This window comes from Stigmatopora argus, chromosome 1 (assembly GCF_051989625.1).
Source record: "Stigmatopora argus isolate UIUO_Sarg chromosome 1, RoL_Sarg_1.0, whole genome shotgun sequence".
Classification (NCBI taxonomy): domain Eukaryota; kingdom Metazoa; phylum Chordata; class Actinopteri; order Syngnathiformes; family Syngnathidae; genus Stigmatopora; species Stigmatopora argus.
In genome coordinates this window covers 12,765,459-12,785,280 of record NC_135387.1, presented here as the reverse complement: position 1 = coordinate 12,785,280, position 19,822 = coordinate 12,765,459, and the positions used below count along the sequence as shown (strand labels likewise).

General features: G+C 40.1%; 1 protein-coding gene across 3 annotated transcripts; it reads left to right on the top strand.

Moving 5' to 3' along the window:
* Nucleotides 1-9,146: 9,146 nt before the first annotated feature.
* On the top strand, nucleotides 9,147-19,278 carry LOC144072409 (putative helicase mov-10-B.1). 3 transcript variants are annotated; one of them, XM_077597569.1, is made up of 23 exons: nucleotides 9,148-9,372; nucleotides 9,454-9,553; nucleotides 9,809-9,984; nucleotides 11,717-11,810; nucleotides 11,901-12,042; nucleotides 12,131-12,368; nucleotides 12,654-12,764; nucleotides 13,395-13,560; nucleotides 14,014-14,156; nucleotides 14,262-14,438; nucleotides 14,625-14,737; nucleotides 14,803-15,002; nucleotides 15,255-15,352; nucleotides 15,997-16,094; nucleotides 16,168-16,266; nucleotides 16,328-16,430; nucleotides 16,510-16,627; nucleotides 16,694-16,885; nucleotides 17,610-17,681; nucleotides 17,779-17,904; nucleotides 18,638-18,726; nucleotides 18,802-18,914; nucleotides 18,986-19,278. In XM_077597569.1, exons 1-23 carry the CDS (start codon nucleotides 9,224-9,226, stop codon nucleotides 19,021-19,023), a joined length of 2,955 nt encoding a protein of 984 aa, XP_077453695.1. In that variant the 5' UTR covers nucleotides 9,148-9,223; the 3' UTR covers nucleotides 19,024-19,278. The 3 variants fall into 3 exon arrangements, with proteins under 3 accessions (XP_077453697.1, XP_077453695.1, XP_077453696.1); XM_077597570.1 differs by lacking the exons at nucleotides 18,802-18,914; nucleotides 18,986-19,278 and having other exon boundaries at nucleotides 18,541-18,687; XM_077597571.1 differs by lacking the exons at nucleotides 18,638-18,726; nucleotides 18,802-18,914; nucleotides 18,986-19,278 and having other exon boundaries at nucleotides 9,147-9,372; nucleotides 16,768-16,885; nucleotides 17,779-17,908.
* The last annotated feature ends 544 nt before the right edge of the window (nucleotides 19,279-19,822 follow it).

Sequence of the window (19,822 nt, the reverse complement as noted above, 5' to 3'; positions counted from 1 at the left end):
TCTGAGATCCCAAAAGTATTTTTGCTAAATTTCAGGCTGGCGCATCGTTTTGTATCATTCTTTCACTAGAATTAAAAGGAGTCCACATTCCACCAGTGCTGAGGAACATGATCTTAAGCAAGGAGACAGTACAGTAGCCTTAGTCTCCTAGTAAACAAAGGTAAACAGAGCAAGTGCTTGGCATGAAATGGAGAAATACTGTGCATAAAAACATTTACACAGAGCTGACATGGGAACAATATCATTTCACTTTTTACAATAAAGTGCTGGTGGAACAAAAACAAAAGACACAAAGTCATCTGTCCCTTCCCCGCCGACGGTGAACTTGTTTAGGCTTCGGCCTCATTCGCCCAGCGTGACCATAATTCGATCAAGTCTTATGAAGCTCTCGTGCCAACTCTAACATTGCAGTGCAAATCAAAATACAAAGCTGTTATTTAATACACCATCAATGCAATTTGATCTAACCCTACAGGGTGGTGTATAACTTGTTAGATGTAACTAGTATGAATGAATGAAACCATTTTCCTGCACCTAATATCTGACTAGAACATTGTGCTATTCCTTGGCCAACTCCAGGCTCAACTCCTCAAGCGATTCATCGTTCCTCGCAAATGATAAAAAAAATATGACTGTGAGGAGTTATACAGCCGTGTTGCTTCACCATTTGCGTGCAAATATCTGCTACGGTGATGCTATTTATGTTGGGAGTAAATGAGTAGACTTAAAAAGATCCATGGGTGTAAAACTATTAAGCCACAATTGTTCTATTATACTAAAATGTCTTATTGGAAACATTAAAAATTGGCATTGATAGAAAATCTATAATATTTAGTATATATAAATCCTGACCTATAGAGGACGCCATGTGCCATTACGAGCACAGTGTACACTGGGGGATGAAGCAATTCTGGTGCCCTTGGTAGAATAGCTGTGCTCAATACTAGGGAGGTAAAATGTCACACTGTGCTACCTTTGATAACAATTTCCAGTCAGATGGCAACAAGGGGTGAGAAGCCAGTCTAAACAACTTTCCTGCTGACAAGAAGAGGAAAAAGGAGTGGGAAGATGCCTGTGGATGGACAGAACGTCTGCTGTGTTTTCAAAAATTTTCACCTGAAGCAAAGTTAAACTAATACATTTCTTAATTAAAATATTTCAGCATGTATTTTTGTTTTACTTTAACTGTGCATTGTAATAAAGGGACAAAAGAATCAAAATATTTAAACGTTTACTTGAAATTTGCAAACTAATATATTTCATCTAACCGCGAAGATGACCAGATTAGTGCCATGGACCAATTTGTTGCTTAGTTAGGTGACAGAGAATTTTGATATCCTCCAGTCACCAGAAGCATTTCATGACAAAACTTGATCTAGCTCAGACTCCTCTCGTGCGAATACTGTGGGCTGGCAGCAGATTCAATGGCATGCTACAGTGTACATTACACATACGAAGAGCAGAGATGCTCGCATGCAAAGTCCACACATGAAAGCTGCAGGATCATAAATCAGTCACAGATACACAAATGTTACTCTATATGTGAAATGTGTGGATAGAGGAGCAAAAGCAGGCGGAATCATATTTTTTGCACTCAATCTGCTCCAAACCTAGTAAATAGTCATCCAATAACACAGGCAAGGATGCTTTAATAGCTACACCAAAATATTTTGCAATACCTTACTATAATATGCAAATTTGCTCTCTTAGTCTAGTCTTAAACCTGTGATTGTTTGTTGGAGTGTAATCTCATTTTTTGTCTGTTTAGCAACAGTGCAAGTGCACACCAGCATCTCCGTACAACTCGACACTCCGGCAATCTGTTTTCAACCAGGTGGATTATTGATTTCAAAACATGCACCACCTAAAATGTTCATAATACATAGTTTAAACTTAAAATGAGAGTACAGTTCTTTTTGAAGAGACATGATATAATGGTCTGGCCAGAAAATTTACATTTCCTATCTCTAGGATGAAATAACTTTAAATAATGTGCCGTAAGAATAAGAAATATTAGTTATCAAAATCTAATTAAACTAAATTAAAAGAAGATGAAAACAAGTTATAAAAGCGACTGCAGTGATGTGTGCGGTCTTGAGACTAATAGATGTTTGAAATACTATGACTCGCACATTTGTCTTCACTCAGAAACAGCATAGAGCATCACCAAATGTGGTGCGCTACTCTGGCATTGATTGTTTAGATTTGCATGTCTTCACGGTCATCATTGTTTGTGTGCCTTGGCCAAATAAGAATGCCTATTGATATCCGCTATGGATTACACAACACTATTATGAAAAGTATTAGGGACTACAACACCACAAACTCCTCCATGAGGCACTTCAATGAAAGTGATAATCACATTCTATTCATCCCTTCATTTTGTCTCATCACCTCATCTCATTTTCTGAACCGCTTTATTCTCATTAGGGTCGCAGGGGGTGCTGGAGCCTATCCCAGTTGACTCCGGGCCAGAGGCGGAGGACACCCTGAACCGGTGGGCACCCTCACACCTGTACCTAGGGGCAATTTAGAGTGTCTAATCAGCCTACCATGCATGTTTTTGGAATGTGGGAGGAAACCGTAGTACCTCGAGGAAACCCACGCAGGCCCGGGGAGAACATGCAAACTCCACACAGGTAGACCGACCTGGATTTGAACCCAGGACTCGCTAACCACTCGCCCCACCGGACAACCCCCTTCATTTTGTATGACACTTAAATGCAATCAGGTCAAGGTTCAGCTGCAGTGTATTCCAACAAATTTGATGGGCGGTAATGAAAGACTGTCATTAATATTAAGAGAAGTTTCCATTATTTTGTGCCTTTAAGGCAGGAGTCGGACACCCAAAAGGTTGAAAGAGCCATATTGGACCAAAAACACAAATATGTCTGGGGCCGCAAAAATAAAATAAAAGCCTTATATAAGCCTTATAATGACACAGTATGAGAATGCTAGACTACATGCATACAAGTGTCAAATTTTGATGCATAAATCATGTTGTCCTTACTGCTATCCAAGCCAATGTTTGTGTATGTGTGTCTTTGTTTTGTTCTTTATCTGACTCAATGAGTGAGTAGAGGTTGGTTGCAAGGCTATCTGTCCCTATCAAACACCCTATCTGTCTCTGTCAATGTGCCTCCAAACACACAACATCGTACACAGACACAGACTGTGGCATCCAATCATGTTGAGAAATAAGTCCAACCTTAACATGGTCACGTTGGACATGTCAGACATGTTAAGGCTGGGCCCACAAAATTATGGATAAGGACGGCGCATGAGTTTGTGAAAAACTGCTGATTTATCACATTTTTCAAACAAACAGAGCAAAAGATAAGTGCTGTTATATTCAAATGGACTTATAGGATTTGTCGGTGTATACATCTGTGCATGAGATTGTACATGAGGATGCCAAAACAGCAGAGGCTGTTCCTGTGCAGATTCTCCACTTTTTATTTCAGACGTGTTCTCTTCTCTTTCCTCTGCATTTGTTAAAGAGAACTATAAAGTTGACATTAATGTGAAAATGGTTGATCAAAGCATCTAAATATATACAAATTACAAATTTATTAGAATTTAAACAGTGAAATAGATACCACTTATAGGCGCTGCCATTTCGGGATGAATGTGACATTGCTCCATTTTTTTTAGCTTACCTGACCGCATTATGTGATAAACAGGTCGAACATGGCTTTTGTAGCACTTAGTGTGTAGATCAGGGGTGGCCAAGTCCGGTCCTCGGGAGCTCCTATCCAGTCTGTTTTCTATGTCTCCCTCCACCAACACACCTGAAGCAAATAATCGGGATCGGTATGAAGCTTGTGGACAGCTTGCTGATGAGTTGATGACTTGATTCAAGTGTGGTAGAGGAGGGAGATATGGAAAACAGACTGGATAGGGGCTTTCGAGGACCGGACTTGGCCACCCCTGGTGTAGCTAAATTGGTGGTGGACTATTTAATTTAAGGCGGCCCAGTGGGGCGAGTGGTGAGCGTGTCGGCCTCACAGCTCTAGGGTCCTGGGTTCAAATCCAGGTCATGTCCATATGTGTGGAGTTGGCATGTTCTCCCATTGTGGGTTTCCTCCAGGTACTCCGGTTTCCTCCCACATTCCAAAACATGCACGGTAGGCTGATTGGACAGTCTAAATTGCCCCTAGGTATGGGTGTGAGAATGCATGGTTGTCCGTTTCCTTGTGCCCTACGATCGGCTGGCCACCGATTCAGGGTGCCCCCCACCTTTCGCCTGGAGACAGCTGGGATTGGTTCCAGCACCCCCCGCGAACCTAATGAAGATAAAGCGGTTCAGAAAATGAGATGAGACTATTTAATTTACCCCATATCCTGTTCAACCTGCACACTATTGCTTACTGGTATGGGCTTTTCCATTTTCTTTGTTTTTTTAAGCAAAACTCTGTATCAAATCTATATGGAACAACTATACACTACAAGACTAGGAGCACACCAGCACAGCAAAGCATCAGAGCGGGAGCCACAGATACACTACACCAAAAAGAATTACAGCAATATATACCAAAATTTACAAGCAACTTGCATGTAAACAACACCATCACAACAACGTACAATATTCTGGATGTAACGTCACGAGCAATGGTGGAGTATGTGAAATACTCCCATTATATTGGCTAAAACAGTCCTGCATTTAAAAATGTTTGCAGCAGTTTTGTCTACTTCACGGAAATATTGGCTTTTATTCACATTAGTATTTCTCCTAGTTTTTAAAATTGATAAACAAGATTGTTTTTGCTCGGATGCACTTTATAAAATCTGTCTCGCTCACTTTGAAGACATCTTAATATCACCAAAAACAAGTAGTGATCAGAAAACAAGCAATTATAATCAGGGTGATTAGCATAGTTGAAGTAGATTTGTCTTTACATGCATCTCTGCATGTATGGGAGCGGGTGTTTCAGGGTGACCCTGGTGGTCTATTAGAGCAGGGGCTATTAGAGCATCAGAAAGTGGGAGCATCCCCTCTCACCACATTGATAAGATCAAAGCATTCCGATGGCCAGAGCGGTCATTACCCTGTTCTACAGCCCATAATGCCCATCCATTTAAACACCTAGTTGCCATGGAAAAGCAGCTGCGGCCGCTTAAGATTCTTAGCTTGACACAGAGAAATATTCAAGTAAGTTCAACTGCTGGAGGAGTGATTCCTGGTCATATGAGGTTTTGAGCTACAGGTCAGTGACACAACACGACAGTAGTTCTGCAGTGGTGCTCTGTGCAGTAAAGCCAGACAAAAAACAAGGTCAAGAGTGTGTCGCACAGACACAAACTGACGTGTGCCTTTTACACTGACCAGGACAAACATACATTACTAATTGTTCTGAGGCTGAGTCATCGGTTCACAAGTCCTGGCCTTAGATCCAAACCCAGAGGCACAAGTGATCTAGCCCAGCTCTGTAATAGTTCACAAAAGTGCAGCTTCTGGTAACCTCTAGTGGACTAAATTGGAACTCATGAAAACCTAAATTAGCAAATACTACTATTGTTTTCCTCTTGCCTTTTCTATCAAATGCACTTAATTAACCTAGCTTTCATTTCAAACTGAATAGCTGGCTGCTCATTTCCACAGCAAAACTACTTTCTGGAAGGTTTCAACATGTGTATGACATTCACTCCTTTGCATACATCAAGTGCATTTTCACTCAGAGGTATTCTTTTGGGGAAATTTGCTGTCCTTCATAGACTATTCATTTTGACTCTGAAGGTAAGTTTATTGAATCATTTGCCTCCTCTGCCCTCTTTAGGATTGTCTTGTTGTTGTGACTCATAGAAAAAAAATAGATTTTGTGGCACTGCTTGGATACTGTTACACAATGCTACCCTTTGACTTATCAGCTTTAAAAAAACTAAGAAAGCATAGCTCAAATACACTATGTGACAATAACATAATATGTGAAATTTATCTTAGCCTCATGGGCCAACACCTCCCAGTTTTCTCACACCGTCTTAATCTGGTTTGGCTGCATGGTGTTATTAAATTGGCCAAAACAAAGGCTTCCACAGTCACCACAAAATAATTCCAAGCACACTCCTTTCCAGTTAGCAAGCAATAATGACAGCAAATCAATTTGAACGTCCACCATGAAAATGAAACACACAACAGGTGAGACCACCCATACAGCTTCTTTCGTATTTTGGTAGCATGTGGCAGTATTTACTTCATCCATATGCAGCATGCCCACAGGGTTTCTTAGCCCAGTGCCAAAAGTGTGAAGGAAACACCGTGATAGACCAGGAAACCAACAAACAAGAGTTGGCCTCGAAAATGAAAAAAAAATTAAAAAAAAGAGTATCTCAACTGCAATCGTTTCTATGGTGCAGGAGGAACAATGTGTGCTTGTTCATGGTCAGATTCAGATTGTTATAGGCATGGAATTGGGTCATGGCATCCAGAACAAAAAACATGTTTGCTAGATGAATGTTCGCACAGCGGCTAAACAATTGACACGGGAGTGTTCGTTCATTTGTCCCTCCAAGTCAAAATGCATTGAACAGCGAGTGAAACATGACCATTCACAGCTAGTCTTCCCAGTTTATTGAATGGGATGTCTATCGCCATCAATGCCATGCACTGAGTGAACTAACCACTCGAACGGGGGGCTGCCTATAAACACACACATTAGATTATTTATTAATAATATAATTATATATATATACATATATATATATATATATATATATATATATATATATATATATATATATATATATATATACGGCTCGGTGACTGAGTGGTTAGAGCGTTGGCCTCAGCTCATTGGACACTAAATTGCCATTAGGTATGATTGTGAGCGTGAATGGTTGTTTGTCTCCTTGTGCCCTACGATTGGCTGGCCACCAATTCAGGGTGTCCCCCGCCTCTGGCCCGAAGTCAGCTGGGATAGGTTCCAGCACCCCCAGCAACCCTAGTGAGGATAAATCGGTTTAGAAAATGAAATGAGATATATATACACACACATATATATAGTATATATAATCAACAATATATTATATTCTTAATATATAATTTCAAATCAAATCAAATCAAATCAAATCAAAAGCCTTTATTGTCATCATACACAGCATGCGTATAACGAAATTGGTGGTGCTACGCCAAGCTTTTCAAAGTGTGTTTTCCCAGTAAAAAAACATAAATAGTAGTATAAAAGTATAAAAAGTCACATCCCGGCTAGGTGAATTCTAAAATATTGCACAGAATTCTAAAATATTGCACATATTCTGAAATATTGCACAGAATTCTAAAATATTGCACATATTCTGAAATATTGCACAGATTCTGAAATATTGCACAGATTCTCAAATATTGCACAGATTTCTAAGATATTGCACGTTGTTATTGCACACCCAGAAGTTATTGCACAGAAGGGATTGTGTGTCGTGCTAGCTCAAGTTCAGAATCCTGATGGCTGTGGGAAAAAAAACTGTCCTTAAGTCTATTTGCCCGTGCTTTGTGAGACCTGTAGCGTCTGCCAGAGGGCAGCAGCTGGAACAGGTTGTGACCAGGGTGGTATTGGTCCCTGACAATGTTCCTGGTGTTAGACGTACAGTTTTAGCACCTATCCCTAATTCCTTAACTCAGCCTGATCCCGTCTAACAACTGTGCGTGTTCAGCATCGAAGGAAGAGACCAGGGTTTGCGCGTTACTCCACAGATGTTTTATTCCTGATATTGATCCTTACAGAGCTCCGGGTCCCTTTCCCAAATATAAAACCAGCTGAGCGTCGCCGTGCTTCAGTGGAGGATTAAAGAGACTAATGGTCCACACCCGTGTTTGCCTAGTTATAGTTATACAGAATTGAATATTCATTCGCTGATTCTAATGATATGCGGACTGTCCCACGACGGTCCGGAGGGGTCCCCCCCCTGGAAACTGCTGTCCCATGAATCCACATCTGTCCCCGGTCGCCTTCTCCGCTGGAGTCCACAGCGTCTCCTTTGAAGTTTCACCTCCGCTGCTTGGCACCTTGGCGTTACTGCTTCCTCAGCTTCCACCATCTGTCTTCTTATAAACATGTAACCCACCTCAAAGCAGAAACTTTAGACAGAGACCTTTTGTTCATTGTAATCGAGTTAAGACAGTGGTTTTACTCCTACAGTGGTAATATATCAGAATAAAATAGCTACAACAAAACGAATGAGTAAAATATGTCATATTCTTCAACCCCCAGGAATTTGAAGGACTGGACCCTGTCTACACATACTCCATTTATGAGGAGTGGGGCCAGATCTGTGCTGCGTTCGCGAAAGTTCAGGATTATTTCTTTAGTTTTCGTGGTGTTTAGTGTGAGATTGTTCACCAAACACCACAAAGACAGTTTGTTGACATCATCTCTGTAGGCCGACTCATCCCCTCCTGAGATAAGTCCGACCACAGTGGTGTCATCGGCAAATTTGATGATGGAGTTAGATTGGTGGGTCGGTGTCCAGTCAGTCGTATGTGTACAGGGAGTACAGAAGAGGACTCAGTACACAGCCTTGAGGGGAGCCAGTGCTCAGTGTAATGGAGGAATACAGCACTTTTTATACAGCTGTCGACTGTCTGTAACAATTCAGTCCCCAAAAGGGTTAAGTACTTTAATTATAGTGTTTTTTATTGTCTGTCAACTTGAACAATTTCTGTCTTACATGACATAAATGTTTTAATCTGATTGAATGTGTTCAAAATCAATATCGAACCCCTTGTAAGAAAAATTCACAAGAAAAAAAATGCAAGAACAATTATATCTGGATTTTTTTATTTACAGTAGTACCTGAAGTGTCCCATGAACATGTCATCTTTCAATTTTGTTTCAGTGTCGTTCCTCCATTTTACTTTCACTTTACAGGTCGGGGGCATTGATTTAAAGTACAGCGACACTTGCTTTATGACTTACTTTGCGCACCGAAAGCGAATCAGTAACATTACAAAAGCATCTTTCTTTATCGGTGTATATACGTATTTTGTTTAGGTCTCAGTACGTGGTTTTAAGTTTCGTTTTCTCTGAATTCGGAGTTCATGAAGGTGCGCGTGATTTCTACCGAAACTTCACTGCGGTATACGTGCTTCAGGGGGTTTCACAGTTGTTACAGGAAGCACCGCCCATCCGAACTGTACTATAAAGCACAGCGGCGAGCTGTAGACTTCGTGGGAGGTTCTTCTTCACTTCCGGTATTTGAGTGTGAGAGAAGCTCATAAGTTCAGGGCTGCTTTATGGCGGAAAAAAAGAGAATGCCTGGAAGAAAGAAGTCAGGCCACCTAGCCGGCACCAAATTCTTGGTCTTTCTGAGAGAAACGGATCGAATAAACAGTATAGCGAAAGCCGAATTGAAAGACATTTATAACATCGAGTTCAAAGCCAGGTGTGCTGCGAGTTTTATAACAGTGCATCTTTCGAGTGGAATGAAAGGTTGGGTCATGTTTTCCCTTCATCTAATTTTCAGGATTCAAGAAAACAAGTGGCCAAACTTCAGCACCGTCCTCTACTTCATGAAACAAGAGAATAAAATATTCGTGCGCAAAGATGAAGTTCACTTCTTACCGGTATGCCTTTGCACTCACTTCATTTCAAGCCCAAACTTCCACTGTGTTGTTCTTTTCAAGTTTCACGAGGCAAGTGGTATGGATTAAAATGATAACATAATCTGTGCTTTAAAATGTATCTGATCTGATGATCGTGAAGTTTTGAATTATTATTTTTAAAAACATGACAACAACCTAAGCAGCATTAGCAAAAAAATAATAAATAAATATTGTATAGGATATTTTTTGCAGTTTGACATTATGTGATGTGCTCAGGTCCAAATGATTATGGTGAAAGAGTGGGATAGGAAAAGCAGACCCAAGCCGCAGAAAGTCAAGAATCGGATTGTCGTGAAGGATGAGGCACCAACTCCAGATAAGCCACTGCATTCAGCGATGGAAGAAGATATGAACAATGCCAGATTGTTGAAGGAAAAGCTTAAGAAGGACAGGTAAATTGACCCAATAAAAATCCTGTTTGAGTGCTATTAATGGCAATAGACACACCCCAATGAACTGGGAATGTTCACAGTGATCATTCACTCATGGATTAGCTCTCTTTTGCCTTCAGTGGCATCCAATGAGTAAACTACTTAGCCGACATTGACGGCAATAGACGTCACAGCCAATCTTTATGAATTTGGTGAAAATGCATTGCATGTTTGTTGCCGTCAAAGGCAATCGGAGTTTAAAAAAAAAAGCATGTTTGTGACATCATTGCTGTGTAAACACTTTGTACATAGACCAGGGTTCTATATCAGAAGATGGTCTATCTAGCACAAATATTTCTGCTGCCACTATTGTTTTCTTCTTTTGGGCATTTCTAAAACTCACTCAAGGACACAACTGGCAACTGAAGTCTAAATATTGAACTGCATTTTTTACGAGTCAGTCATGCAACAGGGTTGACGCTTCTTTTACAGATCGGTTATTGCACTACTTTTCCACAGACGTGTAAAAAGCATTTTATGGCTAAAGGAAACCCGCAAGTGACTGTAGAGTCATTTTGATGAGTTGTTTCTAAATATGTTTGAAGATAAATGCTGGGGTAACACAACGTAAAACTTTCTTTCTGGTTTGCCCCGACAACTACAAAAGACTAAGCGTCACCAGTGGCTAGTCGACACAATCGCAACTTTCTCATTGCTTCACCATCAAGCTGTGCTGACAATCACAGACCCAAATCCCCCCCAAATTTGAAATTTGTGATGTGCTCATGTTTTATGTCATTTGGACTTCGTCTACAACGGGATGAATACAGTTTAAGCTAATCTAATTCAATCTAATGAAGAGTGTGACAGGTTGACACAGTTGATAAGTAGCAATGGCTGATGATAGATGCTATAGGGTTGGATAGACTTCCAGTGAGGTCCCGAATAATTTCGATTGTTACTTCCAGGTACAATAACGCATACATTAGAATCCCTTGTATGGAAAATGAGCCTTTGTTGGGAAAGTGTTTTATGTGGTCTGTGTTATTATGAACAAAGCACAGCTGGTTTAGGTCATGGATTACTGGCCCACTATATGTGTATTCTGATCAGCTACAATTCCTGCCAAAGGCTTGCTATATTTCTAGCCTTACTTCTGGTCGTAGCCGGGAGTGCGACATATTTCATCAGCGTTCGTGACAGGTGATCCTTCTTCAGTTCCAAAAATGTGGAGGAGATGAGGATCCTTCGGACATTGCGTACGCCCTTGCTGGCATGGTAGATGAGTTGTGAAGACACAACAAACAAGCTTGACCAAATAAGATTCTCTTTAATCATGGACACAAGCTATGTCACACAGCCCTAGTTTACTCATAGACCGTTGGGACCTGAGGATGGCATGGTTTCAGCGCAATCAGCCTCATTTTCTCGTCAAAACTTACATTAATGATTTTGTTCATCCAAATCAGGCTTTTCTTTGATCAATCAAATCTAATATGTCCTTTTCAATTTTACAGTCTCTTTAAAATTAAGGCATGAAGGTATGAAGTAAAGCAGAAAATGAACCCAGAAACTGCCAATTATTTTGAGTTAGAGCAAACACGTGCTCACTTATGCTTGTCTTGGTTGTTTACGAAAGGGATGAACCAAATTACTGATGTGTGTCCTTGGTGGAGGTTTGAATTGCTCAACTTGATCAGGATATTGTCACTCATTAATCAAACTTTTACTTTTTTTGTGTTTAAACCCAAAGGCCTCAGTTAATTTCTGATAAAAAGGGTATCGCCATCACTTCAGACAAGGAGTTTAAGGATGGCTCAATTTGGTGGGAGGCGGAAACAAAGCAGGTATTCTTTCTTTTTTGTAGAAGTTGTATGAAAGTCTGCAGCAAAATCTTTTAAACATGTTTTCACTGCATTCCCTCTTTTTTTTCCAAGTTTACTGTGAACCTTGATGTGAAAAACACTGGAACTCATCCTGTGGATTTTATGTACTATGCTGCCTTGAATAAGTTGAGCTGCTTCACTCTGAACGATGAGCAGAAGGTAACCCGAAAAAACCCGCTTTTACTCAAACCAGGTAATAAACAACACTTTATTTTTTATTTTTCCATCACTCGACAGTTGTCGCCTCCATACAAAGTATGACTTGATGTGTCATGTTTTAGGTGATAGTTATCCTATCCAGGTTAACTATCAATTTGTGTATGCTGGTCACTATCCCGTGAGATTGACCTTTGAATTTAAGTACAAGACCACCTTCTTCTACATCATGCGCAACATTCATCTCCATTATTTGGACAAGCTGGGAAAAGAGCTGAAGCCCATTGCTCCTTTCAAACCCTCCTTTCGTGCTGCTATCCCTGAATTAGAATGCAGAGTTGTGGGAGGAGTTCCACCTGATGAGTAAGTTTACATTCCACACTAGGATATGATTTGAAAAAAAAAGTGGGAAACTATCAGGATTTTGAAAATGTACAGGTATTACTATAATTTCGTGTTTAATATGTGCTTTAAATGAGTATAGCACATACCCTTAAAATCGTACTTTCACTGCTAATTTTGAAACAGCAAAACTCTCAAACATTATCTCAAGAAGGACTGCCAAATGTATCTGACTTGCCCTTTGTACACCTACTTGATGTAGCCTCGTGGTACGATTTAATTGTGATTTACTTTCTTTCCATTCAGGCAATCGTTGACGGAGCTAATAAATGTAGTCCCGCTTTATTTATATCCGATGCCAAGAGATATAGGCCGGCGCGCCAAGTCACTGATGCAGGATCCTGCTTTTGCTAACAGGTTTTTCAAAAACTTGACAATGGGTATAAAAAGTCTACTCACTGCTGTATGAATGCCATTTGTAAGAAGAAAAGGAGTCATTCACTAACTTCCTACCAATAATGAATGGGGAAAAGTGTGTTTATTTCACAACTCTTGTGATGCGCTTGCTTTGAAATTAAACCAATAACAGACAAACTAAAATGTGAGTTGGCACATTCCAGGTCTGGCATGAATGACTGCTTTCCTAATTTATGCTGATGCAAACATCCTGCCTAAACACAGACTTCAACTTCTTTTATGACCTGAAACAGTCTCTCTTTCTCACAGTGGTATGTGCATTGATTGATTCTATTTGAACTGGGAGGGTTTTGCAGAAATCATTCACTGGCAGCCCTTCCAATAAAAAAAACAAAAACAAACAAAAAACCTGATAATGAAATATGATAATTTACTGCAAACCCTTCCAGTTCAAACGCCTCTTATCTAAGGGAGCAAATGACTCAATCGTGGAAAAAGTCTTTCACTTTTTTAAAATGTCCCAAAAAAGAAAAATGGCATTTCAGCAGCAGTGCCTTGGCTTTTTATTTATATTTCAGTGTTTAGCTTTCAAGATTATGTTCCAGACTCATTGTCCTTTTATGTTTCAAGTCAGGTGCTGATCTTTAAGAACTACTCTAGAAGGTTCCATAATTTATTGTATTTGGAGGAGGAGCAGATGCAAATCAACATGAGGAAATACTTTATACCCAACAGTGACTATGAATACGCCGTCATGAAACGAGATCCAGCCAACCCGAACCTGCTCGTTCTGGAGGTCAACTAACAATAGTCCATAAGATACTTTTATTGTTCATCTATTTCTGTTGATGCAGATTAGAAATTAATGTTCAAAAGGGCTGTAAACTCAAATTGATTATTTCAATGATTACCGACTGAAGTCAACAAGAGGACAGATCGAACGAAAGCCATCTCTGCAGCGAGTCAGCATTTTACAAAGGATAGTTTTATAAACTTCCAGCAAAAGCAACATGACTTCACTTATTTTTTGCTCGTTAATGGGACAGTATCCCCTGCCTCTCGGGATTATTCTGATTTGTCATGGTCGTTAACCACGGTCTTGGTTGGTCCAAAATCAACAATTTATTCATGTAAACTTTGGGTTTACAGCCCCTGTTGAATGTGCTAAAACCCCTAACTTCAGACGGTTAATACAATTTCTCATTACAGTTAAGTTCATGAACATAAATTATGATGTTTCATCTTTCAGGTACCTGGTTTGTCTGAGAACAGACCATCTGTGTTGCGTGGGGATAAACTGCTGGTTTACCCTCAAGGAGAAACAAAACAGAAATACTGCGGTTGTGTCCACAAAGTAGAGCGGGACTCTGTCAAACTGGGCTTCAGTCCAACGTAAGAGTCACAACACCCATTTTATGGTCAATTTCTGCAAAATTCTAAGAAATTCCAAAGGTTTTCCACGTTTTTACTCTACACTTTTTGCAAATGTGCACACAGATTGTTGGACATTTTTCTTGATGGCATGAAGTTCATTGTGGAGTTCACACTTAATCGATCGATTCTTCGAGTAGAGCACAGAGCTGTGGATTTTGCAACTGAGTTTAAACTGAAAAATGTGTTGTTACCACCAGCCAGCCTCGCCTCAAAAAAGACATCAAACATCCTTAAACTCAAGTGAGGCACTCAAGGATTTTTGGCTATTACTTAAATAACTTTATTCCTTTTTTATATATATATATATATATATTTTTGTCTTTCTGCTAAGTAAAAAATGAAGTGTATATGAAACACGTCAGGATACCCCACCCGGTGTAACTAATACCATCGCCGTTGATTTCTTCCACTTTTCCTGTGGCTTAGCTTCTTTGACAGACAGTTAGCCAACAACCCTGAGCAGGTGAAAGCTGTTTGTCATATCGTCGCCGGCACATCCAAACCTGCTCCTTACTTGGTTTTCGGACCACCTGGTACAGGTAAATCACTTGGCGCTGCTCATGTGGGCGCAGCAAAGTCTTGACATATTTTGAAATCCTTTCAGGAAAAACCATTACCTTGGTGGAGGCCATCAAACAGATTGACAAACTGGAAAAAAACTGCCACATTCTTGCCTGCGCTCCGTCCAACAGTGCTGCGGATCTCCTCTGCGCCAGGATACTGAGGGACTATGGGAATAAGAGCAATGTGTACCGCATGTATGCTAGCAGTCGTAACCCGCAAAGTGTCCCTGAGGAAATCAAGGTTAGTGGAAGGCACTTTTTGGGCTTGATGCACATGGACAGTGAGTGGTATCTCGTTTTGCTCATTCCAGAACTTGGTAATTTATGAGCCCAAACTTGTGTTATGATCCAGAGTAGTTGATACCCTCATGGGAGAAATCACTTTTGCTGTGCTGTGATGTGCTCTGCAAAATTTATCTTAATCTTTATGAATTGTGCCACAGTCTATTCCAATCTGATGTCTGCGTGTGCGTTGATTGCGGTGACCTCACAGGCATGCTCTAACCTGGATGGAGATTGTTTCATTTTCCCTTCTAAAGAAAAACTGATGACGTATCGAATCTTCGTGACGACTTTGGTCACCACTGGAAGGTAGCGTCAGATGCGTGCCTTTGTTGACATTTGTTACACTGATGGGTCCTGTGTGTTTACATAATGAAGTACACTGGCAGCGGCATTATTGAATGCAGAGATAGATGAGGAACTCGTCTTCATCTATTATGTGAATGTTATAAAAAGAGTATGCAAATTGAGAATGCAGTAAGTGGTATAGATAGTATTTATTTGTGCTTATTGAAGAGAGCACATTACTTTGAAAAATGTAAACAGTTCCCAGGTATGTTTTACTGTGATTATGCAAATTAGAATGCAGAAAGTATGAATAATCGCAGCTTTTCTTTTTAAAGTTACGTTAAAGAGTTAACTTGTGAGGTAACCCATTTTAACACATTAATTTTTTTTCAATTGCTCATTAACTTCTGGGGGAAAAAGAGTGAAGCTTTTGGTCTGCTTTTTAGATTTTACCTGCTAATCAAAGAACTTGGTTTCTTATTGATTTGGGTATTAACATCTATCTGGTGGAAAATATAAGCCTTTTCTCTCTTTCATTTGAGTCTTAAGAGATTTGATGTATGTATTATTGTACAACACTAGTCTAGACCTTGTGCAGGTGTACTCAAGGCACTGGGATGCAGGTGAATTGGGCTCCCCACTCATGTTATTTCTGCTCTATGCAGGTTGGTCACAGGAGATCTCCCAATCGGTCATTTCACTCACATTTTTGTTGATGAAGCTGGACAAGCTACGGAGCCAGAATGTTTGATCCCATTAGCTGGTAAAAAGAGAAGCCAAGAAATATCATTTAAAAAAAATGCCCTGAACTTTGTGGAACTTTGCTTGCGTTAAAGGACTGTTGGATCCAAAGTCTGGTCAGGTTGTTCTCGCTGGAGACCACAAGCAGCTGGGACCAATTGTGGCATCCCCTCTTGCGGAAAAATACGGACTGGGTACGGTTTAGAGTCCTCATACTTGCATGTGCTAGATTTCGATTATCCCTGCTGTTTGCAGGGATTTCACTCTTGGAGCGAATGATGAACATCACCTCAGTGTACCAAAAGGAGAATGGTGTGTTCAATGAACTCTTTGTCACCCAACTGCTACATAATTACAGGTGTTGTAAAATCTCACCTTTTGTTTTTCCCCCTCATGAATCCTTCAGTTAAATTAAATGATTTTCTTATCCTCGTGAGGTCCCACAAAGCCATTCTGGCGGTTCCCAATGATCTCTTCTATGAAGGGATGTTGAAGGTCTGCGGAGATGAAATGAAAATCAATTCCTTCTGTAAATGGGAACATCTAGAAAAACAGGTATGTCTTATGAAAACACTTTGTCTGACCGGTTATTTAATTGATGAGTGATGTACTTTATGTTAGGACTTCCCGGTGATTTTCCACGGGGTGATGGGAATGGATGAGCGCGAGGCTAGCTGTCCGTCTTTCTTCAATAGAGCGGAGATTCAGGTTCTGATGAATTACGTAGAGAAACTGCTGACGACTGGTGGCAAAAAAGGCGTAGGCATCATCGCTCCCAAAGACATCGGCATCATTGCTCCTTACCGGAAACAAGTAAGAAATCAAATGGCATTAAGAGTTACTTTGTTCTTGTCTAAGAGCATATCCATGCCTGCCCCTTTTGGTTTGCACAAAACCCCAAAAATTTGTTGTCCGCATCTTTTTGGGCTGGTTTAAATACAGACCTGCAAACAGCCTGTCCAAGACATCGCCGGAATAGTGGCCTGGTATCGCTTCCAAGCGAAGGGTTGTGCGGTTCACTGTATTTGGGAACGTGCTTTGCGACAGTTCTGCAATAATACACCTTGTTGTAGGTAACAGGTTCCTGTCCCACAAGGCATTATGGGAAATTTTTGTTTTGTTAGCACCTCACGCTGATCAGCAGTACATTAGCTAACATAAGTCAGGGTTCAACGTGGAGCAATTAGCAGACAGCATGTGTGATATTTGAGCAGATGTCAACGTGAAAACTATGCTTGAAAATACACATGAAAATCCTGATCCTATTTAAAAGTTGAACAAAGGTGAAAGGTTTTTGAGCATAAGTGCAGCTCACCGGCGCCCCATGATTTTACAAAAAAAAAAATTATACTCCTGAATCTTCACTTTTGTCCAATGATTGAACGACTATTGCTCGTGTGGTTTTGATTTCAAATCCTCTTGTGAAAATTGCAATGTGGAAAGTAAAAAAATAATATCCATTTCGTTTTGTCCGCACCAAAAAAAAGCAAACAATGGACTTTCCTGATGTGGATATCCGTTACATTTTCTTTAACAGGTGCAGAAAATCCATCAGGCCCTCAACAAAATTCAGAAGAACTTTCGATCTCATGACATGAATGCCCTGAAGGTAATTAATGTGTATGAATCCTCTTAAAGTTCACCCCATTACCATCTTTAATATTACACAAGGAACATACAATTCATTCATGAATTGATTGTGTTAGGTCGGTCCGGTGGAGGAGTTCCAAGGTCAGGAGAGAAGAGTGATCTTGGTGTCGACGGTCCGAAGCAGCCTCGAGTACACCGATTTTGACAAAAACTTTAACCTTGGCTTTGTTGGCAACAAAAAGGTATGCTGGACAATTTTAGACTAAAGTGGGAAATGCTTTGATAAACCTGGACTTGGTTCAGAATGTGAATCTTGTTAGGGATATGCATATTGATGCCATACAATTTATTTTATAAAGGGAAAAAAATTCAAATATCTCATTTGGCTAAACAGAACGAAAACCTTCCTTTTGCTTTGACTTTGTGTAATTTCAATTTTCCACGGTAATGGGTTTTGTGTTACATATATTTTACTACTTGGATTATAATTAGCACATACATTTAAGATGTAATGTTTCAACTCGATTTGGCCATTTTGCGGTGACACGAATTATGTAATTTTGTTAATTTTTTTAAGCAATGTTTGTTTCAACTCAATTTTTGCATATTTTTTTAGTTGCGTTATGTTTCAACAAATTCCACCTTTTTATTTGGTGCGGTGTTTAGTACATTCAATCCTGTGCTATGGTCTTCCTGTGTGAAGTTTGCATGTTCTCCTCATGCTTGCGTGGATTTTCCCTGGGTACTCTGCCCAAAAACAGGCATTGTAGGCTGATTGAACACATTAAATTCCTCGTAGGCGTGATTGTGTGTGTTTAAATGGTTTCTTTGTTTGTGGTGAGTTTGCCTATAAACAAACGTTCATTTGCTTCTACCAGCCAAAGTGCATTAGAAGAGGAAGAACCATAATAAGTGCATGAATGGGTTTATTGATGTCCAATGCACTTTCCCTTTAACACCAATGTCCTTGATCAGAGGTTCAATGTGGCAATGACTAGAGCTCAAGCACTCTTGATCGTCGTGGGAAACCCGAGGGTACTTGGCACTGAAGACTGTTGGAAGAGGTACTCTGCTCTTTCTTTACTAGTTTTCATGCACTTGCGAAGAACGCAGCTAATCCAATGTATGTTGTCGCACAGGTTCATTATGTACTGTCAAAAAGCAGGTGCCTACCGCGGGTACCAGGCTGTAGAGGATGATGAAGCTGTGGTCGAAAGGTATTCGAAGCTTTACCAAAGGATGCGCTCTCAAGGTGACTACACGTGCCTGAAGTCCTCAATTTGAAAGCAGATATTAAAAGGTTTTTATCCTTTTTAATGGAAGGTGACACCGATGAATGGCACTTTCGAGCTGAGGAGTGACCTGTGAAGAGATGAGGGGGCCGTTTTTGTACGTAATGTTTCCGCACCTGTACCTTGGACCAAGCAGACCAGATTTGAGAAGATATTACATAATGGCTTCATAACTGGCATCATTTTGGATAATTACACATGATTAGGAATCTTTATAAACCATCTAAAGAATCGTAATAGCTTGACTTTTACAGACTCATCTTTTTCTACTCATGTCATAGAATTTGTATGTTTTAATAGCCCAAATAAAGATTTCTTACTCTAGCCAAAAGGGTCACAAATTCTTCAGATTTTTCGAGTGGGATAGTAAAAATCCATCAGAATTGTGTAAATAATAGCCTCTTTGGTGCATTTATACTGTAAAAGGTACCCAATATTCATTTAAATTTAAATGGCTGCTACAATTGAAGGTGCACTTGTTTGGACAAACATCATGAATAGCTATTCAGAGAAAGCTGTCCATTTTTCATGGCTTTCTTGATTTTCTTTTGGTTCTATCCTATTTTTCATGTATTTATAAAACAGTGTCACTCTACATCCGACAAACCTTTTTTTCACATTTTTTGGGGATCATTTATTAGCTAATGATGAATAAGCAGGCTGCACGGCAGTCGAGTGGTTAGCACAGCCTCCCAGTTCTGAGATCAAGGGATTAATTCCCAGTGGGCACCAACCTTCTTGTCCGCATCTTGAGTGGAGTTTGTATGTTCTCCTTGTGCCAGGCTGGGTTTTGTCTGGGTACTTTGGTTTCCTTCCAAATCCCCAAAGCATGGTGGGCTGGTTGAACACTAGTGTGCCTAGGTATGAG

What these genes read in the sequence shown, in the direction of transcription:
- LOC144072409 (XM_077597569.1), top strand. Translation starts at nt 9,224, where the DNA reads ATGGCGGAAAAAAAGAGAATGCCTGGAAGAAAGAAGTCAGGCCACCTA. An exon ending in ATGAAGTTCACTTCTTACCG is followed by an intron (nt 9,554 to 9,808) that starts GTATGCCTTTGC and finishes TGATGTGCTCAG; the next exon opens with GTCCAAATGATTATGGTGAA. An exon ending in CAACTGCTACATAATTACAG is followed by an intron (nt 16,431 to 16,509) that starts GTGTTGTAAAAT and finishes TATCCTCGTGAG; the next exon opens with GTCCCACAAAGCCATTCTGG.